Genomic DNA, 24,110 nt, shown 5'->3' with positions numbered 1-24,110 from the left:
GCATTGCTGGAGCTGGTGCTGGTGCTGGTGCTGGTGCTGGTGCTGGTGCTGGTGCTGGTGCTGGTGCTGGTGCTGGTGCTGGTGCTGGTGCTGGTGCCAGTGCTGGTGCTGGTGCTGGTGCCAGTGCTGGTGATTGCGCTATTGCTCCTTCTCTCTCTCCTGCTTGTTTGTCTCATGATCTGGTCGTCCTGTCCTCGTTCTCTTGCTGCTGCTTGCTGCTTGCTGCTGCTGCTGCTGCTGCTGTAACCCTGCTAGCATTTCCTGCCTTTCCTGCTGCTTCTGATTTTCCTATCATTGCTGCACCAGCTGCTCGGGCAATCTCTGCAGTCAGCAAACCAGCTGAGGACACAGATGGAGGCCCACAAGAAGGCGAGCAGGTAATGCATGATGGGATGAGAGGAGGTGGAGGAGGAGGGGATTGGGGAAGGAAGAAGAAGAGGAGGAAGGGAAGGGAAGGGGAAGGGGGAGCAGACAGGGGGAAGAGAATAGAGAAAAATGGTGGGGAAATAGCTTCCTATCAACTTGATTGATCGCTTTCGGTGCTCAGGATTCAAGTTTCGAACCTCCCGGATGGAATTTCTGACAGGAAGGTTAGGGAATTTATGAATGGAGCGATGAAATCATCAGGTAACGAAGACATCGATGATTGGGATTGTGGTGATGGAGATCATGGTGATGGATTTCATGATAATGGAGATGAGGCGAGATGAGATAATATGGAAATGGAGATATTGCTGTTTCTAACGATGATCGAATGTTGAAAGCTTGGACTTCAACATGATTATTCTGAACATGTTGGGTGTGCCTGTTCTTGTAACTTTGCAACCTCAACACCGCCTTCATTGCCATCTCCCTGAATTGCGTTCTCAGGTCTTGCTGAGGAAGACTGTGTGACGGATGTTTACGTGAACAGCAACTCAAGGTTTGCTTTCGTGCAGCTGCGATCTCCAGAAGAAGCAACAAGGTCTTGTACTGTTTTCCTCCTGCTCTGTTGCAATCCCTCCTTTGTTTCCTCCTCTCCTCTTGCCTATCCTCGTTCTACCTGACAGAATTCCCTCAGCTGTATCATCAACCTGGACGGCCTGCTTATGAACGGACAAGTATGAGCCTTGATGATTCATCTGCTCCCTCCTGCTCCTCCTGCTCCTCCTGCTCCTCCTGCTCATACATCGTTTCTACATCACTGCCGTCTCCTTTTGCCACATCTGCTCTTGCTGTTCCATCTCCATCTCCATCTCCATCTCCATCTCCATCTCCATCTCCATCTCCATCTCCATCTCCATCTCCATCTCCATCTCCATCTCCATCTCCATCTCCATCTCCATCTCCATCTCCTGTCCTGCCTGACTGTTCTCCAGGAGCTGAAGATTGCAAGGCCTCAAGACTTCACATTCGCTGCCAACTTGGCGGGGATCGGAATGGCAGGAAGTAAGAACGTCATTAACGGACAAGTTCTTCATCCTCTTGATCTGTCTTGTTGGCCGATATCTCTTGTTGCATCTGAAACATCTCTTTCCTTTTCTGATCTCTCGTTCTCAAATGATCTCATCATTCTGACGACTGTCCGTCACAATGGACTGACTGATGCTCGACAGCTGGGGAGCTGTCTCAGACTCAGCTCTTTCTTCAGCAGCATCAGGTTACTCCTGCTGCTTCTGGTTGCTGCTGCTGCTGCTGCTGCTGCTGCTCCTGCTCCTGCTCCTGCTGCTGCTGCTGCTCCTGCTCCTGACTTCCATGTAACTTCTCCGCGCAGCTCGAACAAATCTTTCAGCTCCAGGTAAGGAGAAACTTCACCTGTCGCCTGGTATATGTTTGACAAGCTTGCGACTCCGGTAGAGGCTGGCGGCTGGAGATAACGGTAGCTCTCCGCTTGCGGTGGGAATACAAATTCTGATGGCGTTTTACAGGTCAACTCATTGCCAAGGTGAGGATGAGGATGAGGATGAGGATGAGGATGAGGATGAGGATGAGGATGAGGATGAGGACGAGGACGAGGATGAGGAGAGAGAGAGAGTGAGAAGAAGGAAGAGGGGGCAGGAAGAGGAAGAGGAGGAAGAGGAGGAGATGAAGAGGGGAGGAGGAGAAGGAGGAGCAGGGCAGTTTATGGTTGGGGGATGTCTCCTCTTGTTTGTCTTAGCTTCGCCCAGAAACCGAAAGTCTCACAAGAGGAAGGGATGAAAATAACGATGAGGTGAGACCGAGCCCTTGCGTTCCCCTCCCCTCCAACCTCTTCCTTCCCCTCCCTTCCTTGCAGCTACCTCCCTCCTCCTCTGCCCTTTACCCTGCACCCCTTGCGTTCTCTCCCTTCCTGCTTCCCTCCTCTCTGTTCACTTCCTCTTCCTCTCTGTCCTCTGCTGATGGTTTCTCCTCACCAGAGCTCGTCGAGTCAAGTTTACCAACATCCCCAACGATGATGAGATGCATGCCGGTGTGATGAGACCCGAGGGAGGAGGAGGGGAAGAAGGAAAAGTAGGAGGGGAACCAGGAAGGATGTTGTTTTTGATGATGATGAGATGGTGGTGGTGGAGGAGGAGCAGGTAGTGGTAGTAGTGGTGGTGGTGGAATGAAGGAGGAGGAGGAGGAGGAGTGGTGGTGGTGGTAGTGGAGGAGGAGGAGGAGGAGGAGGAGGTGGTGGTGGTGGTGGTGGTTGTGGTGAAATGGAGGAGGAGGAGGAGGAGGTGGTGGTGGTTGTGGTGAAATGGAGGAGGAGGAGGAGGAGGGAGGGGGGGGGGGGATTGAAAGAGACTGGCAGGTTTCATGTCGTTCCTCAATGCTCTCTTTGAGGCGTCCAAGGTAAATGCTGACAGAAGTGGATGATGATACGTGAAACTGGATTGCTTTTGCTGTTGTTGCTGTTGTGTTGTAGTTGTTGCTGCTGCTAATACACATGCTGCTATGCTGCTGTTGCTGCTGCTGCTGCTGCTGCTGCTGCTGACGACGACGACGCCGACGCCGACGCCGACAATGACGACGACGACGACGACGACGACGACAATGATGATGATGATGATGATGATGATGATGATGATGATGATGATGATGATGATGATGATGATGATGATGATGATGATGATGATGATGATGATGATGATGATGGTGATGATGATTATGATGATGGTGGTAATTGAGATTTCGCGAGCAAGCATCATGGTGTTGTTGCTGTAGTTTTACTCTTCGCACCAGCTCAACATCAAGAACGGTCCTGCTATCATCAACGCAGAAATCTTACCCGACAAAACTTCTGGTTTGTGCTCAACTCTCAACCGGCAAGATTGCAAGTCTGACAGGGTTGCAGCTATTGTAGAGTTCCGAACTGTCAAAGAGGCTCTCAGTGCTACCCAGGTGATTGAAATCCTGACGATCATAACCATGAAACTTTTCATTGCCGTGCTTGAGTCCTTGCGTGCTCTTCAGTCTTCCGTGCTCCCTCCTTGTTTGACATTGCGTTCTTTCACGCTCTTTGACCTCTCTTCAGCTTTTCTACACCTCCTCTGCAGGCTCTTGCTGTCCCATCCTCCATCTCGATTGCCTCACAATCATCTCCATCCTCGTTCTCCCTCCATCCGAATTTGTTTCTGCATCATCGATCTCCGTGCTCCATATCAACGTCTTACACGTTGTCTTCGCGCAGAACCTCATTGGCATCCAATACGGAGACAACCACCTCAAGGTGAGCTTGTTTGCGTTGGGTCTGCAGGCTGTAAGGACGATCAGGTGTCGTTTGCGGAAGGTTACAAACCTCTGAGCGACGAGGAGACGTGGAAAGTGATGGGAACTGGATACCTCGGTACGGTGATGCTCATGACGGAGGAGCTATTGATGAGAAACGAGGAAGAGGAAGAGGAAGAGGAAGAGGAAGAGGAAGAGGAAGAGGAAGAGGAAGAGGAGTTTACTGTAGCTATGTCTGATGATGGTGGTGATGATGACGATGATGACGATGACGATGACGATGACGATGACGACGATGACGATGACGATGCCGGTGACGATAAAGATGACGATGACGATGGCAATAATAATGGCGATGATGATGATATTCCACGCCCTCGGTGTTGGAGGAGAGGGAGTGCAGTGTTGCGATGGAGAAGTAGAGGAGGAGGAGCTTCTTCGTCATTGACTTCACTCGCAGGGATCAACATCGACATGATCCGATCATCTCAGAGCCAGATGGTGAAGAAGAAGGCAAACTCAGAACCTGTCGAGGTGAGGAAGAGGATGAGATGAGAACCAGGCAGTTTCTCAACCCCATGGCAGTCTGAAGCGACAACTGTTCTTGTGCTCGAGAAAGTTTTCTCGGAGAAAGAACTCAATGACGATGCGGTCAGTCTCGTCGTTGCCTTCCACTGGCATGCCATGATTGAAACGTGTGTAGGAATGCAAGGACATCCTAGAAGACACCAAACTGAAGTGCATGGAAGATTTTGGAGAGGTTACCATGAGAGAATTCTTGTTGCACAGTTGTCATATCTTGAAGCTGTTCTTAATGTTGTTTGTTCCCATCTCCTTTCTTCTCACTTGGTCTTCAAACTTGTTCAGATCGATCAGGCGATCGTTGTGCGGGGAACAGAAGCTGCGGATTTGCCAGCTTGCTCGCACATGAAGGGGAAACTTCTAATCTTGTTCAAAGACAAGAAAGTTCGTCATGCTGTCTCTAGTCTGCCATGACAGCCTGACGTCGTTTCAGATCGCGTTCAAGGCCGCTCAAGGGCTGCACGGAGTGAAGTTTGACGGTGAGAGGCTTTGGAAGCGTCTGAACTCTCCTCCATGTCTTGCTCTGTTCATTTCTTTTCATTATTCTGTCTCATCGTCGTCTTGATCGTTTCTCCCCTTGTGTTGTCATGTGATCGTGACGGCATCAAGTTCTGTTTCTCAATCTCTCTGGTGTTTCGGTACTTGTCTGGTCATTGATCCCTTCCGTTCAGGTCGTCCCGTCATCGCAAGTTTTGCCGATGAAAAAACTTTCGAAGGTGAACATGACCGGACATACCAAACTGACATGCCTGAACGAATCTTCCTCCTGCTCCTCCATTCTCCCCCTCTTCCTGCTCCTCCTTTTCCTCCTCTTCCTTCTCTTCCCCCCGTTCGTCTGTCTCCTTCCTCCTCTTTCTATCTTTTCTTCCTTGACTGCCTTCCTGATTTGCGTCACAGAGTTATCAAAGCGAGTCACTATGAAGATCTAGTCTCTCGTCCAAGGTTGAAATCTTCTCTCCTCTTCTCTCCACCGTTAAAATTTTTGTGGAAAGATTTTGTGAAACTCGATAAAAATTTCTCGTTGCGGTGTGAAATCCCTGTCGTCACACACAGCAACATGTTTTGCTCGGTCTGACAGTCTCAGTCCTGCTCTCCTGCTCAAACACATCACGTCACGTTCTCACTGACATCTTTCAAGAAAGTTTTCCTGCTCGCAACAGAGAGCACTGCATCCTCGACAGCAGCAGTAGTAGGACGCACAGCCTTTCCTGCAAGACGATCAGAATTGTCCAACTTGAGGTTCAAGGCAGGCGATAAGCACACGGACAACAGATCTTTGCTATCATTACCATGATCATCACCACCACCTCCATGATCATGATCATGATCTTCCTCCTCCTCCTCCTCCTCCTCCTCCTCCTCCTCCTCCTCCTCCTCCTCCTCCTCCTCATCATCATCATGGTTGATTAGAGCAAGTACATGCATCCGCTTAAAGGGCCGCAGCATCCAGATGTTTCGTCGATCTCAAGTCGGAGGTCACCCACTCCTGTCCTCCTGATACAAGATGCCCAGTCATCACTTTCTCAACGTCTTTGCTTGCTCTCATTCAAGTTTGCTGTGAAACATTCACGATGACAACGACGATGACGATTGTAATGATTGTAATGATTGTTGAAAACAAAATCTTGGTTGAGGTGATAGATATGAGAAGTATTCAAGAAGATTTGCAGGTGTTGTTGTCTGGAGCGAGAAAAGTAGATAGTTGCGGTTGCAGGAACGACAATGATGAGATAGTTTGTCCGACATCTTTTACGCTTGCTACCTGTGACATATGTCGATGTAGTCGAAATGTCTTATGAAGTCCTACCAACAACTCTCAGATCAAAACTGCCCGAACGCTCGACTCATGAGTCACCTTCATCTCCATCCAAAAGAATCCTTTCCCGCTCTCGTCAAACTTACACGCCTGCGTGCAAGAGTTCAAAAAGAGATCGGAAACTCCTCAATTCTGTTGGAAACGTCAAAGTCTTGCTTACTTTGGCGACGTTGGGATGTTGCTTCCATAGTGAACTCTTGGCCGACCAATCACCTAAAATGAGAGTTGGCAACTGTCCTCAACCTCCACCTGCCTCTATCCTCGTGGACTTGTAGTCGATCCCTGATTGTTCTATTCACTCTGCTTTTCTTCTACGTTTTCATCTTCTACTACTTCCTCGAACAACTACCCTGTTCTCCTCATCTCACTTTACCTGTCTCCTCCTCCTCCTCGTCCTCCTTCTCGTCCTCGTCCCCCTCCTCCTCGTCCTCCTCCTCGTCCTCGTCCTCGTCCTCGTCCTCGTCCTCGTCCTCGTCCTCCTCTCCATCGACTTGTCTTCTTCTCCTTCATCTCTGAATTTCACTCTCTTCCTATCCTCCTTCAATTTTCACCCTTCTTCTCTTCTTGTCTTCTCACCCGACCAATCAAATGCCCCCCAGGGGTCGCGCAGTTGCAACATACAAAATTTGTTCACTTTCTGCGTTGAGATGATGCTGGCTCAAGTAAGTTTGCTCTTCATCACAACTCAAACCTACCTGTACGCGTGACCTGGTCGAATTCCGTTTCTCGACTAACATCCAACAAGTCACAGCAGCAGGAAAATGTGAGAAGGAGGAAAATGTGTGAACAGTAGGAACATGTGAGAACATGAACCAACAGAGAAGAGATTTCTCACAGAGACAGAACCATCCAGATCCGAACCCGCTCCCATCACAGACCTCAGCTACAAGGTGGCTCGTCAAGAAGGGTTGTCAACGCCTCTGTCTACCGCATCGTAAGTTTGTAGAATCTTGTAGAATTCGTCGTCTTTGTACTCTTCCGGCGGCTCCGTTCTGCAGGTCCAGAGACGTCAGGCTGAAGATACATCATGACGAAGGTGAAATGCATCACGAGCTGGGATGCCTCCCTCTCTCCCTCCCTCCCCCCCCCCCCCTCCTCTCTCTCTTCCTCCCTCCCTTTCTCCGTCCCTCTGTCTCCTTCCTTTCCTCTGTTCCACGCTCCCTCCTATGCTCCCTCCCTTCCTTCCCGTCTTTCTCCCTGCCTGTCTGTCCGCCTGTCTTCCCTCATCTAGCGCTCACTTTCTCAACCCGATTCTCCTCTTGTTGTTCTCGTCAGTAGGTTGTCGCATGTCGTATCTGCACCACCTAACGACCGAGTCAGGCAGACGGGACGGAGCAAGAGCTGTAAACTCACTTGCTGTCTTCCTTGGAGAAATGCATCACATTGTCTCCCGTCATGGCTTGAAACGCCCATAGGATATGCCCGCCTGTTCCAATACCATCACTGAGATCTGGCTGGATGACTGCAGCGTTTCATTCCTGCCAGGGACTGATAGTCTCCGCAAAACTACAATGCAAGCCAAGACAACATGAAGAAAAACAACATGAAGACAAGACAAGGAACAGGTCAGTCTCCTCAATTTGTTCCAGTTTGATTTGCAACCTTTGCAAAAGCTTTCTCCAATAGCAGAACCCAGATCTCCCTTCCATTGGGCTGAGCAAAGATTGGCTGTGGAGTATCAGTTGGTGGGATGTTGCGGAGAGGCAGGAAGAAAACGAGGGCAAGAGACAAGAAAAGACCAACAGGATGGTAAGTTTAGAGAGGAGCAGAGGAGGAGAGTAGAGGGTAGAGAACTGCTTTACCTGACCGTGCTCTGTTGGAAGGTAATCGTCGATAATCATGCGAACCCATCTATTTAGGCCCGTTACTGACTTCTCCGTCCCCTTCTCCTCTCCCAGTTCCTCCTCTTCCCCTCTCCTCTCCTTCCCTCCTCCCCTCCTCCCCTGCTCCTCCTCTCACTCTTCTCGCTGCCCATCATAGAGCTTGAGCTTGTACAGTCCTCTCACGCTGATTTCTCGCGTCTCAAAACATCTCTCGATCGCCCCAGCTCGCTCGGACAAGCACGCGAGCGCAGCAAGTAGCCTGCGCCACAACATCTCTCACTGCCCCTCCCCAACACCATCCCCTTACCAGCAGTTCCCCTGCTACAGCCACCCCCTCACCCCCTCTCCATCTCCCTCCCCTTACCAGCAGTCCCCCAGCTGCCCCTGAGCAGCAACAGCGTGTTCAGCTCTCGTTCCTCTGTCAACCATCAAGGAACCTGCGCGATGTCCTCCGGTGAGCTTCTCTTCTTGAACAGCCGAGCTGCTGGGCCCTCCCACAAGTCTCCTGCTCGTTTCCACAGGATCGCCGCATCGAGATTCTCCCTTGACCTGCCACGTGCGTTAAGCAGGGGACGGAGGGTCTTGTTTGCTTGCCTTCCTTTCCAGTTACCCAGCGATGTGGAATTGGGAGGAAACGACTTGTCCTGTTCGGGCATGCGTTGGATTACCATTCCCATCCTCTCCACTCCTGTCTCCCTCCCTTATCACCCTGCCCCTCCCCAACCTTCCTTCCCACCACCTCTTGTCTTCCTCGTCAACTCCTTCACTTACTTCTCCTCCTGCTCCTCCTGCTCCTCCTGCTCCTCCCATCACAATCCACTAGCTCCTCCTGCTCTTTCAGTTGTCTTCCTGCTCTTGCTCCTGCTCCTGCTCCTTCTCCTGCTCCTGCTCCTGCTCCTGCTCCTGCTTCATCTCTCTCTTCGATCTTCACCTCGAACTCGAAGCACACACACTTCCTCTTCCTCCTCCAGCATCGGCAGAAGCAGAAGCAGCAGCAGTAGCGCCCGATGCCCATGAAACATCTCCCAAAGAGCCTGAGCATCGTCAACCCATCCCTCAACGCCACCTATCCAGCATGCCACCTGTCCGCGTAGACTTGAAGGCAAGGTAGAAGGAAGATGAAGATTGAGTTGCCGACTAGGATGAAAGGGAAGAACAGCAGCCTGAAAGGACTTCGATCATCTCTGCTCTAGCAACAGACATCCACGTCCTCCTACCATGATAACCTCCCGCACAACGATGGGGGATCCTTCTTGGTTGCCATGGCAGACAGTCCGGTCAGCCATCTCGCGCTCTCCCTCCCATCCTCTGCTGCCGCATGATCCGCACGATGCGGCTCATAGCCGGTGATCTCTGCATGGATGGCGGCAGTCAGCAGAGGCAGAGGCAGGAGAGGTACACTAGGACTGATAGCTCTGACGGCTCTAGCACGAACGGAGGAGGGGAGGTGCACATTGCGCCTTCGTCTCCTCCTCGCTCTTCCTCCTCCTCCTCCTCCTCCTCCTCCTCCTCCTCCTGAGGCATCTTGGCCTCGTGTTGCATCCTCATCCCCACCTCCCATCCCTTTGCTATGCCTGACCTCTGCAGGGGCCGGGGAGGCCGAGGGAGCGGGATCCTGTCGCCATCGGGGTGATCTTCACGTTGACGTCAAGGAGCTGCTGAAGGAGCTTACAGTTACTTCCCTCTCATGCCTACCTCGCCATCCTCACTCTCTCCGCCGCCCCTCCCCCTCCCCCCCCCCTTCCTTCCTGCCCCTTTTGCGCCTTCTCCTGGGTTTGGACCTGTTGACTTTTCGCCTCCAGCTCATCGCCAGCCGGCGGCTCGTCAAGCCGCTGGCTGCTGCACCACCGGGTCCTCCTCTTCCTTCCCGAGACCCTCAATGCGCATGCCTGCCTGCAGCGCTGCAGAGAAGGAGCGGGAGCTGATGGCCGAGAAGGGATAGGAGGGTGAGGTGATCGCTGTTTGAGGATATGGCGTTGACAGGGCGCAAGAGCAAGTGGAAGCAGGTCGGAGGACGTGTCAGGTCCTTAGAAGCAGCTCTCTTCCTTCCTCTTCGAGCCTCGCACGCTTCAGGACCATCGCACTGATGGAGGGGGCATGCGGCTGTCCAACTATGCTCGCCCCTGATCTACTCCTCTCCTTCCCCCTCGCACATCTCTCCTGCACTGTAGTGCTAGGACACCCTTCAAACTAGCGCGCTGCAGTTCTGAACGCTTTCAATGGCTGTCTTTAATGCGCTGGGGCTCGACTTCATCTCACTCATCAGCTCTGTTGTCTCTTGTCCCACATCCTCTCAGTGATGTAGAACATGGCACAGATAGTGCCGATGGATCCGAAGAACGTCAGTAGGAACACCCACCATGGCACGTTGGCGTATGCTGAGGTCGACTCCGCAGCCTCCAGCATAGTCCCCTTGGGAGCGATCTTGATGTGCTGAGCAGCGAGCTGGTTCTCCACCGCTCGCTGGGCTGTCTGGCCCTCGGGAACGAAGACTCGGATGCCCTTCAAGGGAGTTCCCATGGACAGCTGCTTCGCTCTTTCGATCGTCCTCGCGGTAACCAGTGGCTCAGAGTTCGCAAGCGCTACGTTCCCCCCATTCCTCAGGTTGTATCCTGAGACGGCGCGAGCAGAGTCAGGGCATCGAGCATGGTGGGGCCTCTAGAGATGTACCTTGGCCATAGATGCACTGTACAGCGATGAAGAGAGCGACGAAACGAAGAAGACAATGCATCTTCGATGGCGAAAGAGAAAATCCAGCCTGAACAAACGGGGGATGTCAGAAAATGTCACTTGCGGCATTCAAAGCTTTGGGCTCTTTCGTCTCGGTAATATAACTAAGATTGCTCGATCGGGGAGAAAATGGAAAAACACAATAAAACAGGCAGAAAAAGTCGCGTGTAGGCATCAAGTAGGCATCAAGCAGGCCAAGACAGGCAAGGGAACAGGTGCTATGGGAAAGGCGTGGGAAACAACATGAAGTGAGTCATCACGATTGTTGGAGAGAAAATTTCAGTGATCGCAGGGATTGTACTACAGAGGAGGGAAATCATTGCTCGGGTCTCAATCAGATGTACAGAGATGAAGGTACTGGGTAGCCAAAAGCTAGGTCGAAAAGCTAGGTCTTTGTAAGGGTATGTTGGTCCCGTTTCTTCGAGCAGCAGCGGATGCTAGAGAGTGTTGGATTAAAAGATCAATTTGATACACTCGAGGGCTTCTGCACTCAAGTGGCCACTAAACGTCACAGGGGGGAATCAGATGAAAAGTTGAAATCGAAGGTGACAGGTGACGTGTTCAATCTTCAGTGAGACCGAGATAAGACATTCGCATGACAGGTGAGCCGGTTATCGTTAGAGCCAAAGATAAAAGAATGATCGATTTCAGACATCAACCTGGCAATATCAACAGCTTGTAACACACTTGAGGCAGACACACTAGTCGCTGGGGAACCCCATCCTTCACAACTTGCAACAACAACCATGAGGAACATACTTTCAAAGCGCTGAAGGACACAGTAGAAGCAGCACATGATCACATGCACAGGCGGTGTTATGCCATCGATCCGTCAGCATTCCTCCCCACTTGCTGTTTCTATCTCCACAACCCTTCGCATCTCATCCAGCATTGCGGGACCATCCACTACCCACCCCTTCTACCTAACCCTGCTGGATATTCTTGACGACCCGTGGACATTAGACCCCGTCTAGCTCCATATCATTGAGTACGAATAGGGTGGGTCATAATTTTCTATACCCACCCCCTACCCTCCCTGTATCGCCAATCTCTCTGTACGGTTACAGCCGTTATTTTTGATGGCCGGGCCACAAGACCTTGCCAAACTCCTTCAGTTGATATATTGATCAAAATAATCAGTACTAATATTGAAAACATATTTATATTTGTACGGAATGTTTGAACTACATGACTACTGAAATAGTATACCTAAAATAAAATGGTACTAAATATCAATACCACCCCTAGTCCGGTCTTGGTACTGCTCAACCCTGGTGGTACCCCTAGTCTCGAAAGTTTTCCCCACTAGGTTCTGTTTACCCCACCCCCACCCCACCATCGACCACTGTTTCCCCTAATCATCGAGTACTTCCATGCTAGAAGGAGCCTGTTGACCCTCTTGTCGCAATGGAGGGCATGGGCTCAAAACCTAGCAGAGCATGTCTCCTCCTCCTCCTCCCCGCTACGGATGCCACCCTCCTCTCGCTCCACCTCTTCCTCCCCACAGCCCATCCCTCTCCCCCTCCTTCCCCTTCTAAACCCATGGTGTGCTGAGCAGCTGCCCCGTTGTGTTCACTTGCAAGCCTTGCCCCCTTACGGCCCCGTTTTCCTCCTTGCTAGCGGCATCTTCCCCCCCCTTTTGACTGATTGACGATCAAGACGCATACTACTCTCTTGATACGGTTTGATCCGATCTCCTCAAGGCTGAAGAACAGACGCTAACCACAGAAAGTAACCCGTATCTTTGTTTTGGAGCTAACAATATTCCACTATGCTTGCGTCGATTTCCGCATCGTTCTGACATTCCTCACAGGAGCATTCAGGGGTGAAAAACTTTCCTCGATAGTTGTGCAGCACCTGCGCCTTGTCGACCCAGCATGTCCGTCGTGCTTGATGATCGCGTGGGTGGCGGAATGCCGATGCAGCTGTCCATGTCGTCGATCATGGAGGTGCCGCCAGACCGGCTGATCGCAGCCCTCGAGCACAAACAACCCAACATCCTAGTCGCTTGCATCGACCGTCTCAGATCCCTTCTCTTCAAGGCGGAGTCCTACCAGACTCAGATTCTCCGAGGAGTCCATGTGGACAAGCATCCCAAGCAGTTCAAGGGGCAGGAGCAGCCGCCTCCCAGCACCCTCATCGAGCTTCCCCTCCCTCCCTCTGCCACCCAGACGCTCAAGAAGGGATGCAGCACGTTGCAGCGGTCCGTCCTCCCCATGCGCCTCTCCGACCAGGCGACTGCCCTGCATATGCGGTTGGTTCAGCTCAAGTGCGCAGTGTCGGAGGGCCGGCTGGACGTGAAGGCGTTCGGGATCAAGTCAGATCACGACACGAATCCTGCGCACGTCGCTGCTCTCCTCCGAGTCTGCCTGGCCCTGATGGGCAAGCAGTCCTTCGACGACATGGTGGAGCACTGGATGCTCGTGCCAAGACAGCGATTGATCAGCCTCTACATCGACGAGTACTCCGCGACCATGCAAGAGATCATCCGGATCGCCAACGAGCAGGTCTTATCCTGCTGCCTGCAGCTGCTTCTCGCTCACTCGCAGTATCAGGCCAACGAGGAGCCTACTGGTCCCCAGAGCAAGTATGCGCAGGTGTTGTCCTCCCCACGCTCTCCCTTGCGAGATTTTGACAGTATCCTAGCTCGAGCCACAAACTTACCAGGCGCCCACGTCTCGTGAGAGGATCGGCGAGAAGATCTTGCAGGCAAGGACTGATCGCTTCCTCTCCTCCCCGAGGCTCAACCTGCTGCAGCGGCTCAATGTCGTGGTGGTGCCCATGGTAGACAAGCAAGCTGATCCTCTGGGCCCCGGGCAGATCATGCAGGGTGTGATGTCGAACCCTGTGGGGATGCCAGGAGACTACCTGGTACGCTCTCAAGGATCCTTACGCTCTCTTCTTCTCTCCTCTTCTCCTCTACTTCTTATTCGCTTCCTCCTCTCCTCCTTTTTCCTCCTCCGCAGGCTCTTAGTCGCTGTGCAGGTGCGGCACATCGACATGCTCTTCCGCAACATGGCCATGACAGAACGAGAGCATGCTGGCTCGCTGCTCACGGGAGACCGCGAGACCTGGGAGCTTCTCCGGTGTACTCTCCCCAAGGACGCGCTGCCCATGGTGGAGGGGCTGGTGTGCACGTATGGAGGAGAGGAGGTGAGGAAGAGAAGAGGAGAGGAGAGGAGGAAGGAGAGAAGACAGGAACGGGGACGAGTTGGTAGTAGTAGTTTGTTGAGGAGGCGATAGTATTGGAGGAGGGAAGTGACCGTCTGGCCTGACGGAACACGACCAGGAGAGGCTCAGGTTGGGGATCACTGCTCGCCGGAGGTCAAACGCCCTTGCTCGCATCGCTTCCGTCAAGGTCTGAACCTCCCCCTGCTGTCGCCGCCTCAGTTTCCCCTGCCGCAGACGGAGCTCGACACGCTCGCCAAGTCTGCTGAAGCGCATGTGGCGACCTGCAAGAGCAAGAACGTGGAGGTTCAGGCTGAAGAGCTCAGCTCCCGTCGTCTCACGGTTGCCTCCAGGCCGCGCGCGAGCATCACATTCGAGGGAAGGCAAGGCAGCTTGGAGTGTGGCTGGACCCTGCCAAACGATCTTCTGCGGAGATGAGGAGGTGAGGAGGAGAGGAGAGTGGGCGAGAGTAGGAGGATGAAGACGAGGAAGAAGAGGAAGTGAGATGAGCGATTGCGGGGGGGGGGGGGCGGAGGAGGAGCGATTGCTGATGCTGATGCTTCCTGGCCAGCCGATACCACGAGAAGCACATGCACGAGCTCACAGATGGCGACGACGATCGACGCGATGCCTGGGACCCCGACGATGATGCAGATCACGTCCCCCCTCCTCCAGACCCGAACCGCCCAAGGTTAAGCCTTTGTGTTTCTTGAGTCCTCAACCTCCTCGTCGCTGCTCCTCTTCTTTGTTCCTCTGCCCTTCTCCCCTTCTACTTCCCTTCTCCACCTTCTCTTTCCTTCTCCTTGGTCATCTCCTGCTCCTGCTTTCCTCTCCTCTCCTCTCCTCACCTCGTGCTTCTAGACCGCTAGGAACGCAGCAAGGCTGCGGGTTGAGCCTTGCTCGTGACGGATCGTTGCAATCCTTGGAGGGAGGTCTCGTCCAGCTCCTCCCCAGCTCTTCTCTCCTCCCTGAAGCATCCACAGGCGCCATGCCCGGGGGTCAGGCTGGGGTTGTTGACCCTGACGACGGGGTTCAACTCTCAGTGAAGATCAACGACCCTGGCTCTAATGGAGGGACGAGATATAAGGTTGGCTCTTAGCTTGTCCTCCCTTCAACCTTCCCCCATCTTGCTCGACCTCTACTCCACCACCACCTCCTGCTGCTGCTGCTTCTCCTCCTCCTCCTCCTCCTCCTCCTCCTCCTCCTCCTCCTCCTCCTCTTCCTCTTCCATCTTTTCGTTCTGTTGATCTAATCGACGTCTTCTCAGGCCTGGGTCTTTCATCGCGACGACGTCCTCAAGCGTCTCGGATGGAGATTGCTCCATTGCGGTTGGGACCTCAACCCCTGTGCTCCTTCCGTCCGTTATGCTCGTCTATCTCACTCCCCCCCTCCTCCTTCTTTCACACGTTTCCCCTCATGCTTCCTATCACCTATTCTCCTCTCTTTTTCTACCATGTTTTCCTCCTTCTCCACCTTGCTCTCGCTTTCCCCATTTCCTGCGCTTTCCTCCCCCCTCTCCGCTCCCTCGCCTCTACCCTGACGCTTCGAGCAGGGCAAGACTACGCAACCTTCCTGGTTCCTCAGGCATGCCTGGCCCCGGCAGATCGGGAGCGGAGGAACAAAGTGAGACGTCAGCAGTGTGCGAGGAGCTCAAGGATGTGACTTGGCGTGTAGATCCCAAAGGAGGAACGGCAATATTGGTCCGACAAGAACGACTTCTGCAGGTAAGGCCACAAGCCCCGACATCGCATTCCATGGGTCAACAGTGCGAGCAGGTGCCTGGAAGTCGTCCTAGATGAAGTCTCCGGCAAGGTTGTTTCCTCTTCCTTCCTCCTCCTTCACCTGATCCTGTTCCTCCTTCATCCTCCTGAGCTTCACCCTCTTCTTCCTTCTCTCCTCCTCCTCTTCCTTCTCTCTTACTCCTCTTCCTTCTCTCTTCCTCCTCTTCCTTCTCTCCTGCTCTGATCGACCCGTCCAGCCTCCAGCGAAGCCGCACAAAGGCATCGATGTCATGGACAAGCATGTAAGTAGCGCTGTTGAAGGGGTCGTTCGCTGACCGCCTCCTCCTGCAGGCGAAGCGCAAGAGGTTGCAGGAGGAGAAAGACAACAGGTACCGCAAAAAGATGCACCAGATGGTCAACGCGCTCTGTGAGCTTGCTGAACCCCTTCCTGCTCCCTGTAACGGACCCCTCCCAGTGCCCGAAGTTGCGCCGGTACCGCCTCCTGGGATCCGAGGTGGAGATGCTGGGCCTCTGGCTGTCAACAGCTGGCAGGTGAGCAGGAACTCTCGTGCTTGCTCGCGCTGATAGCATGGCAGATGCAGGTGCAACGAGTGCACGGTGAAGACCCTGAGTGTGTAGATGGATAGATGAAGTCAGGAGGGGAGCAGAGGAGGAGAAGGCGCTGCTTGGATTGATCCTCTTGTGTATGTTAGGAGGGAGAGGAGAGGAGAGGAGAGGAGAGGAGAGGAGAGGAGAGGAGAGAAGAGGAGGAGCTTGAATGTAGATTTGAAGGGAAGTAAACGATCATTTGTCTGCATCGCAGTTGATCACGCGCTCAATCCGAGAAAACACTGGTGAATTTCCATGAGTTTTTATTCAATGATGATATTTCAAGTCGTCAAAGCTCATTACAGCATCTCACTTCTCTATCATACTGGATATGTACGCGTTGTACAGCCTCCTCGCCTCTGGTCTCCTCGCCTCAGTCTCGACCCAGGTGTACCCGCCTTCCTCCTCAAGCGATGACTGCAAAAGCCTCCTGGTCTGCACCTTCCCGAGCGAGGGCTTGGGGGAAAGCTTCTGGAGCCTAATTCCAGCAAGGAGAGGGCTAGGCTGATGCGAGGAGGAGGGATGTGAGGCTGAGAGATCGCTGTCGAGGGCATGGGGAGGAAGAGAGGCAGGGGAGGGAGGCAGAGAGGGGAGGCAGGCTTCCTTGGGGGATTGGAGAGCCCATTGCAGATGAGAGCGTCCTCGTGGGCAGGAAAGCAGGTTGTGGCAGGGAGAGTGAGAGGTTGGAGACTGAACCATTGCTATGATGAAGCACGGGAGGGGGCACAGGAGCGAGGAAAGAATCCTTTAGGGAGGGGGGCGGGTGGGAAGTTTTGGGAGGGGAGCAAACCTGGCCGGGTCAAATAAGGGGGGGCTGCTGCTGGGATATTGAATTTACTACAGTGACCAACGGATGACATTCTAAATTTAGATGCATTTTTCGCGTTTGTCAGCGAAACGACTAATCTAATGTCAGAATGACACACCTGTTGCCACGGTTTGTTGTAGTAAAAATGAAAAGAACCAAGTAAGAGGGCGCCCGTGTAGTAACAACGCAAACTGATCGGGAAAGGCGACAGTGGGGGGCTGTTGTAGCGAAGCCTCATTGCAAGGAGTACAACAGAAGACAGCCTCTCAGCACAGAGTTTGTCGTCTCTTCTTTATCCCTCCTTCGCATCCCTCCCATCCTTGCCACCTATACTTTCCCTCCTACTGCCCCTGCTCATTCTTCGTTTCTCTCAATGCCCTCGACAGCGATCTCTCTGCATCACATCCCTCCTCCTCGCATCAGCCTAGCCCTCTCCTCGCTGGCATCAGGCTCCAGAAGCTTTCCCCCAAGCCCTCGCTCGGGAAGGTGCAGACCAGGAGGCTTTTGCAGTCATCGCTTGAGGAGGAAGGCGGGTACACCTGGATCGAGACTGAGGCGAGGAGACCAGAGGCGAGGAGTCTGTACATTTCCTATATGATACCGAAAATTTACTACAACAAGAATAAAACATGATTTGAGTAAGAGTAATGAGTTTGAATACCTCAGGATAAAAGTTCTTCTGTTTTCCAACAAACCTTATGCACCAAAACATGGCATAGCTCACAAATGTGCTGCATCACAATGCTTCTTCGATCTGTGCATCACTTCCTCCACTTCAATAACGCACTTGTGACATCCACCTAACTAGAGAGATTCCCACAGAGTTGCGCAACCCCCTTCCCTACCGTCGACATCACACGGTCTGTTTATTCATACCTGCTCATTGCTCTATCGCCCTAGACATGTACGCGTTGTACACCCTCCTCACGTCCTGGTTCATGTCTGGCACCTTCACCAGCGTCCAGCTTCCTTCCTCCTCCAACGATGACTGCAGCAGCCTCCGCTCTGACTTCTTCACTGGCATGATGGGGTGGCGAGCAGCTGCAGGGCGGATGCCGCCAAGGAGCCTCGGGACGCTGTGAGCTGGCCAGACGGGAGGGGCTAGGGAGGGGTTGGAGGGGTCCAGGTCGTCGCTGGAGGAGAGGGAGAGGTCTGCTAGAGCAGGGAGGGATCTTGAGGGCTTGAGGGAGCAGTGCGAGGAGAGCCATGGGGGATGGGAGACGGCGAGAAGGTCTTGCAAGGCCTCTTGCGAAGAGCATCTTGGAAGATGCAGATTCTGGACCATAGCCTGTACCTGAATCATGAATGACTCCGTTCAAGTACGGCTTTCACTTCGGCTTGCGTCTGCCTTAGAGGACTCAGTGGTTGATAGGAGGGGGAAAGATGTTCTTGAACTTCCGTCAGGAGGCCGCTGAGACTGTTGCAACTGAGCTGGAGCCTGAATGGGTGAAGTTGGGAGAGGAGGAGAAGGGCGTGGCACCAAGGGAGGGCAGGGGCTTACAGACGAAGGTCCGAAGGGCCTGTAAGACCAGGGCAGGACGTGGCAGGGTGCGAGAAACTTGTGCTGCCCGATGGTCCCCGGACCCCTGTCAATCCCTGCCGCACTTCCATTAAATGTACCGGTACCAGAGTACATACATTGTTGCTTGAGGTGGGTGGTGTGGGGGCCGGGTGCGATAAACACATCGTTTCGGAACCGCCACTTGGCGACTCTTTCGTACTAATACGTTTAAAAACGTTTTTTTCGTCGAGACCGGAGCACTTTTATATTCAGTGTAAGTATTACTGAGCTCCGAGGGTCGGGCCGGGCCCGGCCTGCTGAGTCCTGGCCCGGCCACAGGGGCCCGGTGCCCTTTATAAATTTGGTTAATTTTATGTATCGTACCGGTACTTGGTATAGTGTTGAGGACGGGTACGGAATGATGACAGTGATGGGGCCTGGGAGGCCGGGCACTGGAAGTCACCCATGTTTGATTGAACAGGGTGGGGTGGTCTCAGTACCGGTTGAAATGAATGAAATGAGGGGTAGGGTGGTTCAGAAGAACTCGAAAAAGAGTGATTTGGAACCGAACAAAATCTTGGCCTCCCTTTTTTACTCAACTATGGTTTGCACCTCCCTGCCACTTTTTAGTCCCCCCCCGCCCCCTCCCCTCCCCTTCGTCTTCCTCCAGCTCAAGGTATACAAAAACCTGCCGATCCCGAGCAAACGAAAGAAAATCGTCACAGAAACAATTCATCACACTCGTTCAACAAGAGCTTCTTGAACACCAACCTTGACAAAACATATACATTGCAATACGCATTCAAGAATCCAAAAGTTTTGATCCGACCCAAAGTATGGTGCAGCTACTCCCAAGATCCTCTTCGCAAGAGGCCTTGCAAGACCTCCTCGCCGTCACCCATCCCCCATGGCTCTCCTCGCACTGCTCCCTCAAGCCCTCAAGATCCCTCCCTGCTCTAGCAGACCTCTCCCTCTCCTCCAGCGACGACCTGGACCCCTCCCACCCTTCCCTCGCCCCTCCCGTCTGGCCAGCTCACAGCGTCCCGAGGCTCCTTGGCGGCATCCGCCCTGCAGCTGCTCGCCACCCCATCATGCCAGTGAAGAAGTCAGAGCGGAGGCTGCTGCAGTCATCGTTGGAGGAGGAAGGAAGCTGGACGCTGGTGAAGGTGCCAGACATGAACCAGGACGTGAGGAGGGTGTACAACGCGTACATGTCTAGGGCGATAGAGCAATGAGCAGGTATGAATAAACAGACCGCGTGCATGTCGACGGTAGGGAAGGGGGTTGCGCAACTCTGTGGGGGTCTGTTTATCGGCAGAGGACTCGACCGGGGAGGTACATTGCAGTTTTTTCACCTGGACGGATGTCATGAGAAATATACATCCGGGTCGTGTACTTTGGTCATCGTGCATTTTGATACAGGGTGCTAGGCAATGATGGTTGAGCATGAAGCTGAGAGAAGCTTTTCGATCATGGCAGGTATCATGGCATCATGAACTCCGAGTCTGATGTGCCGGGCTATGATCAGCATGAATTGCGGACGGTTCCCGGCGAGTTTTGGTCCGATACTGGTCAGACTCTTTTCTCAAAGTTAAGTTGACTTGAAGATCAGTACGAGGACAATCAGGAGAGTCGAGGAGGCTTGACCCTCACTGACACTGTCTGAGTGTTGCGCTGGCCGGTTGAACTTCGGCTGCGAGACTCGGAGAAGAGAAAAGACAGCGAGAACCAAACTTGAAACTTGAACCCCATCCTGCCAACTGCTGTCCCCCAACTTGACTTGCCGTGACTCGCGGCCTTGAAACCGGGTGACCGGTGACCCGGCCCCGGCGGACCCGCCGGGCCGCCCGGCCGGCGGACCGGGCCCGGGGCGCCGGCCATCCGAGCTCAGTCGGAGGGCCTGACTCAGTGAGTCGCCGGAGAGTGAGGCCGGGCGTCCCGGAGTCCCGGGTCACTGAGTCATTCCGCCGGGGAAGTTCGATTCGGGCATGAGTCAGTGAGCCTGCCCGTCAGGCGAGCGGCGGACTGACCCCGAGTCCCGGCGGCCCGGCCCGGCCCGGCCCCGGGACCGACCGTGAGAGTCGGCCCGGCCCGGGCTCCGAGCTCGGACTCGGGGCCGCCCGCCGCTTAGTCTGCCGGCCCGGGCCCCCGGGCTCAGGCACAGAGGCGCCGCGCCCCGGGGCTCGGCGGGACCGACTGCCGGCCCGGCGGGGGGCACGGCCCCCGGGGCAGGCTTAGCCGGCCAACCGCCGTAACCCCGCGTTGAACGGGCGGGCTCCCGGCGGAACTCAGAACTTCGGAACTCGGAACTTCCGACTCTTGAACCGGAACCGTTTAGCCGGCAAGTTAGTCGCCGGGCTTCCGGAACGGTCCCGCGGGCCGACTTGGCCGCGGCGCTGAGCCTCGGAGCCTCCGTTGGGCCCGGCCTCCGGCCACGGTCACTGAGGTACGGCCCGGTCCGACACCGGGTGCAGTGCCGTACTCCTCACTGAGTCAGGATGATCATGACTGGCAGTATGATAGGTTCAGCCGTTGTTTTCACGGTTGTACCAGGGCCTTGGATGAGTAAATTTAGGAAATACAAGTGGGATACGGACCGGGAACTAAAAATAACAAAGAAGTAGTCAAAAACTGTTTTTTTTTACTTCCATGTGGTTTGAGCTATTATTAAATATTTTTAAGATCTAAATTTAGCCCCAACAAGAGGTATGAAGTATTAGTAATATTATCATTTGTACCAATATTAACTGTGATAGTTTTAGACGTTTTAAAACCTGCAAGTACTTCCGGGGGAATTTCCTTGCACCATGGCCCAGGGGACATGGATGAAGGACAGTGACGGCAGGGAGGAGAAAGCTGCTGAACCATGCAGGTAACAATGGTAGAGATCGCGAGAAGAAAGCAGGAGAACCAAGTGAGCTCGTGACAGCAGCTCTCATCGGGAGCAAGCTTCTCAGTGCAACGTGCAGTGACGGTGTGGGGGACTGTTGTGTATTGACAGTCGTTGTGCTTGTGGGGCTTTAGAGGAAGCGACGCAAGAGGATCGGGAGATAATCTCTTGTCCTAGCAGCAATGTTCCGAAACTTAGCATCTGCGCGGAAAGCTATAGCTCACAATGAGGAGACGTTGGAGAAATCTTGGTCGTTTGGCTTTTCGGTATCACATGAATTTGACGGCAAGGAGCAACTTCATAAGAGAAAGAAGTCAGTCAAGGAGGGAAGCTACGCTCCGTCAGACATTATGAGCCACAGGCTGGAGAGGATGGCCATCCTTGAGAAGCAGTATGCTATCGAGCAGGCAAAGTACAAGATGCGTGCTTCGGGAGGTTGGAAGAAGAGGATTTTTGGCATCGGGCCGCAGCATGCTGGGCTACCCGGCTCCCGCTTGATCCACCCATACTCTCCTTTCTGGATCGCTGTGACGACCCTCTCCGCATCCCTCCTCGTCTACACGGGGGTCGTCAGCTCGTTCACCGTTGGCTTCCTGTGGAACCAGGACCCGTGTCAAAAGAACATGACCCTGGAGTTCGACATGTTCGTCGACACCTTCTTCATCGCCGAGATTCTTCTCACGTTCTTCGTTGGCTTCATGGAGAAAGGAGAGTACAAGGACGACTTCCAGAGGACCGTCAGCCACTACCTCCGCACCGGCTTCTTCTTCGACCTGGTGACCTCTGTCCCTGTCTCCTACTACGAGTACGCCCTGTACAAGTCCTGCCTGCACGACTCTAATCACAAAGACTACGTTCCCGCCTCCTTCGGCCGCGTGCTGAGGTCCCTGAAGCCTCTGAGAATAGCTCGGCTGCTGAAGACCCTCAAGTTCGGCAAGGTGTTGGACCTCCTTGCTGCTGCAGGGGAGTACTTCCGGCTCCCGCCCTTTGCTCTCAGGATGATCAAGACCATGCTCTTCATCTGCCTCCTCGTCCACGTGTCCGCCTGCTGCTTCTGGCTCATCAAGGAGCTGACCAACACCGAGGAGCAGCGCACACTCTTCCTCGAGAAGAACAACCTGACCACTGCTGGCCTGTTCGACCGCTACGTCCTCTGCTTCTACTTTGTCAACACAGTGTTCTGCACCATCGGCTTCGGCGACATTTCGGGGGACAACGCTGCGGAGAGAATCTACTGTGTTTGCCTCTTCTACTGCGGTGTCCTGATCTTCGGCACCCTCCTTGCTGAAGTGCAGGACGCGGTGCAGAGGATAAACCTCAACTCGAGGGAGAGGGAGAACGAGATCGGATCGGTGATCGAGTTCCTGCGGGCCGAGGACGTTCCTCATGCTGTGGAGAAGAAGATTGTGCGCTGGGCTGACTTCATGATCCGCACGAAGCAGGGGCAGGTAGCGAGGAGCAAGACTCTCCAGCTCACTCCAGCCAACCTCCACAACCACCTCGTCCTCTTCCTCCAGCATGACCTGCTCTTGCAGATCCCCTTGTTCCAGAGCATCCAGGACTACAGCAAGGAGAACTTTCTAGTCGACCTCTGGTCCCGCATGACCACGAAGCTGTACGCTCCTTTCGTCCCCGTCGCCACCTCCCGCCACACGGATCTCTACATCCTCGTCTCCGGCACCGTCATCCTCGTCCGCGATAACGAGTTCGTCTCCACCTTCCACCCCGGAGACTACTTCGGCGAGCGCTCCCTCCTCACACCCGCCCCTAAGGCCGGGGAAGGAGAGGGGAGCGAGGAGGAGGAGAGTGGCGACGTTCATCCCAACGATATGGAGGAGTTTGTTGCCATCACGCTCGTTCACTGCTACTTCCTGTCCAAGGAAAGCTTCGAGTATGTTCTTTCCGGCTACCCCGACAGCATCCGGCAGGAAATGCTAGCAGGGTTACAACAGCGCAAGCAGCAGCAACAGCAACAGCAGCAGCTGCAGCTGCAGCAACAACAACAACAACAGAGGGCCCAGGATGAGTTCTGGCTCCCCGTGCATGAGAATGAAACTCCTCCTCAGCAGGGCTCGGACAGCCTCGCGTCGTCTGAGAACGAGCTCGACGGCTGCTCCTTCGCTCACAGTCGGAGGCCGCCGGAGGAGGAGGCATGGACGGACGTGTCGGTGCGGAGGTGGCAAGAGATGGTCATGCATGTGCTCAGGAAGTACAGGAGGGAGTACCCGGACCAGGAGTCCTCCAGCACGGACTTGTGGCTGAGGGCGACGCAAAGAATGCAGCAAATCAGCAGCTCTCGTATGAAGAAGTACGCGCGGGCGGACGGGGCGGTGGAAGGTTCTAGTCCGACGCTGCTCGGCAAGAAGCAGAGCTTTAACAAGCTGAGGAGGCAGACGTCGTTGGGGAGCTCGAGCGTGAAGGAGTGGGAGGAGGGAGAGATGGGAGGATACGCCGGTGTGGGAGACGAGAAGGCCAATGGGGCCAATGGGGGGGCGCGAGAAGGGAGTCATGAGAATGGATGTGGATGTGGAGGAGGAGGAGGAGGAGGAGGAGGAGATGTGATAAGTGCAATGATGAGGAAGATGAAGGAGCATGAGGAGATGCTAAAATCTCAAGATGTCAAGTTGGACATGTTAACAACGAGAGTAGACCAGATCTTAACTTTATTGAGTCGTACTCTAGAAGACGTTTGATCTGTAAAATATACAACAAGATACGTGCTGCTCACGTGGGATTGGAGTTCAAGAGTACACGACTATCAACACTAATAAACGCGTGTTCTCACGTCCTACC

The 24,110-nt window shown here is 53.9% G+C and overlaps 7 protein-coding genes across 7 annotated transcripts in view; 4 read left to right on the top strand and 3 right to left on the bottom strand.

Moving 5' to 3' along the window:
* GUITHDRAFT_116143 (hypothetical protein) overlaps nucleotides 1-5,180 on the top strand; it is a gene marked incomplete at both ends in the record, with an annotated part of 5,919 nt that extends 739 nt beyond the window's left edge. The window contains 23 exons of the mRNA XM_005824589.1: nucleotides 101-182; nucleotides 307-377; nucleotides 548-672; nucleotides 871-964; nucleotides 1,061-1,100; nucleotides 1,359-1,428; nucleotides 1,596-1,639; nucleotides 1,754-1,777; nucleotides 1,837-1,858; nucleotides 1,925-2,013; nucleotides 2,148-2,191; nucleotides 2,376-2,428; nucleotides 2,753-2,793; nucleotides 3,184-3,244; nucleotides 3,296-3,342; nucleotides 3,632-3,670; nucleotides 3,715-3,982; nucleotides 4,130-4,203; nucleotides 4,255-4,320; nucleotides 4,373-4,429; nucleotides 4,685-4,730; nucleotides 4,923-4,967; nucleotides 5,149-5,180. Coding sequence (XP_005824646.1) covers nucleotides 101-182; nucleotides 307-377; nucleotides 548-672; nucleotides 871-964; nucleotides 1,061-1,100; nucleotides 1,359-1,428; nucleotides 1,596-1,639; nucleotides 1,754-1,777; nucleotides 1,837-1,858; nucleotides 1,925-2,013; nucleotides 2,148-2,191; nucleotides 2,376-2,428; nucleotides 2,753-2,793; nucleotides 3,184-3,244; nucleotides 3,296-3,342; nucleotides 3,632-3,670; nucleotides 3,715-3,982; nucleotides 4,130-4,203; nucleotides 4,255-4,320; nucleotides 4,373-4,429; nucleotides 4,685-4,730; nucleotides 4,923-4,967; nucleotides 5,149-5,180 — 1,534 coding nt within the window. The remainder of the gene's footprint in view (nucleotides 1-100; nucleotides 183-306; nucleotides 378-547; nucleotides 673-870; nucleotides 965-1,060; nucleotides 1,101-1,358; nucleotides 1,429-1,595; nucleotides 1,640-1,753; nucleotides 1,778-1,836; nucleotides 1,859-1,924; nucleotides 2,014-2,147; nucleotides 2,192-2,375; nucleotides 2,429-2,752; nucleotides 2,794-3,183; nucleotides 3,245-3,295; nucleotides 3,343-3,631; nucleotides 3,671-3,714; nucleotides 3,983-4,129; nucleotides 4,204-4,254; nucleotides 4,321-4,372; nucleotides 4,430-4,684; nucleotides 4,731-4,922; nucleotides 4,968-5,148) is intronic.
* An 829-nt stretch (nucleotides 5,181-6,009) lies between these two features.
* GUITHDRAFT_144797 (hypothetical protein) lies at nucleotides 6,010-9,515 on the bottom strand (the record flags this gene model as incomplete). The annotated part of the gene is made up of 17 exons (XM_005824588.1): nucleotides 6,010-6,054; nucleotides 6,107-6,157; nucleotides 6,228-6,280; nucleotides 6,441-6,571; nucleotides 6,763-6,797; nucleotides 6,903-6,950; nucleotides 6,996-7,059; nucleotides 7,306-7,371; nucleotides 7,421-7,521; nucleotides 7,670-7,735; nucleotides 7,870-7,918; nucleotides 8,027-8,149; nucleotides 8,255-8,439; nucleotides 8,822-8,924; nucleotides 8,973-9,053; nucleotides 9,117-9,243; nucleotides 9,470-9,515. 17 exons carry the CDS (start codon nucleotides 9,513-9,515, stop codon nucleotides 6,010-6,012), a joined length of 1,374 nt encoding a protein of 457 aa, XP_005824645.1.
* Nucleotides 9,516-10,102: 587 nt separating this feature from the next.
* On the bottom strand, nucleotides 10,103-10,651 carry GUITHDRAFT_154895 (hypothetical protein). Its single transcript, XM_005824587.1, has 2 exons — nucleotides 10,561-10,651; nucleotides 10,103-10,502 (listed from the first exon to the last, which is right to left on the bottom strand). Exons 1-2 carry the CDS (start codon nucleotides 10,619-10,621, stop codon nucleotides 10,153-10,155), a joined length of 411 nt encoding a protein of 136 aa, XP_005824644.1. The 5' UTR covers nucleotides 10,622-10,651; the 3' UTR covers nucleotides 10,103-10,152.
* Nucleotides 10,652-12,497: 1,846 nt separating this feature from the next.
* GUITHDRAFT_144795 (hypothetical protein) lies at nucleotides 12,498-16,156 on the top strand (the record flags this gene model as incomplete). Its single annotated transcript, XM_005824586.1, has 18 exons — nucleotides 12,498-13,127; nucleotides 13,170-13,217; nucleotides 13,267-13,491; nucleotides 13,606-13,773; nucleotides 13,910-13,978; nucleotides 14,011-14,094; nucleotides 14,142-14,230; nucleotides 14,360-14,479; nucleotides 14,650-14,720; nucleotides 14,772-14,875; nucleotides 15,056-15,134; nucleotides 15,341-15,411; nucleotides 15,463-15,512; nucleotides 15,564-15,600; nucleotides 15,767-15,811; nucleotides 15,861-15,936; nucleotides 15,985-16,061; nucleotides 16,106-16,156. The coding sequence occupies 18 exons, from the start codon at nucleotides 12,498-12,500 to the stop codon at nucleotides 16,154-16,156; spliced, it is 2,094 nt and encodes a 697-aa protein (XP_005824643.1).
* Nucleotides 16,157-17,509: 1,353 nt separating this feature from the next.
* Nucleotides 17,510-18,245, bottom strand: GUITHDRAFT_154894 (hypothetical protein; the record flags this gene model as incomplete). Its single annotated transcript, XM_005824585.1, has 1 exon — nucleotides 17,510-18,245. A coding segment is annotated over one exon (399 nt), but the record flags the coding sequence as incomplete, so codon positions are not given.
* Nucleotides 18,246-19,108: 863 nt separating this feature from the next.
* On the top strand, nucleotides 19,109-19,925 carry GUITHDRAFT_165408 (hypothetical protein). The gene has a single exon (XM_005824584.1). The coding sequence runs from the start codon at nucleotides 19,264-19,266 to the stop codon at nucleotides 19,660-19,662; it is 399 nt and encodes a 132-aa protein (XP_005824641.1). The 5' UTR covers nucleotides 19,109-19,263; the 3' UTR covers nucleotides 19,663-19,925.
* A 1,308-nt stretch (nucleotides 19,926-21,233) lies between these two features.
* GUITHDRAFT_165407 (hypothetical protein) lies at nucleotides 21,234-24,107 on the top strand. The gene is made up of 2 exons (XM_005824583.1): nucleotides 21,234-23,259; nucleotides 23,446-24,107. The coding sequence occupies exons 1-2, from the start codon at nucleotides 21,500-21,502 to the stop codon at nucleotides 24,008-24,010; spliced, it is 2,325 nt and encodes a 774-aa protein (XP_005824640.1). The 5' UTR covers nucleotides 21,234-21,499; the 3' UTR covers nucleotides 24,011-24,107.
* The last annotated feature ends 3 nt before the right edge of the window (nucleotides 24,108-24,110 follow it).

This window comes from Guillardia theta (genome assembly GCF_000315625.1).
Source record: "Guillardia theta CCMP2712 unplaced genomic scaffold GUITHscaffold_92, whole genome shotgun sequence".
In the NCBI taxonomy this organism is placed as follows: domain Eukaryota; class Cryptophyceae; order Pyrenomonadales; family Geminigeraceae; genus Guillardia; species Guillardia theta.
This window is presented reverse-complemented; position numbering and strand designations above follow the sequence as displayed.

Bases quoted from the DNA above. Each gene is read 5' to 3' on its own strand.
- GUITHDRAFT_154895 (XM_005824587.1), bottom strand. From the start codon at position 10,621: ATGCATTGTCTTCTTCGTTTCGTCGCTCTCTTCATCGCTGTACAGTGC. The intron at 10,503-10,560 runs GTACATCTCTAG...GCGCCGTCTCAG, and splicing joins ACAGTGCATCTATGGCCAAG to GATACAACCTGAGGAATGGG.
- GUITHDRAFT_165408 (XM_005824584.1), top strand. From the start codon at position 19,264: ATGGTGCAGCTACTCCCAAGATCCTCTTCGCAAGAGGCCTTGCAAGAC.
- GUITHDRAFT_165407 (XM_005824583.1), top strand. From the start codon at position 21,500: ATGTTCCGAAACTTAGCATCTGCGCGGAAAGCTATAGCTCACAATGAG. The intron at 23,260-23,445 runs GTTACAACAGCG...CTTCGCTCACAG, and splicing joins CGGCAGGAAATGCTAGCAGG to TCGGAGGCCGCCGGAGGAGG.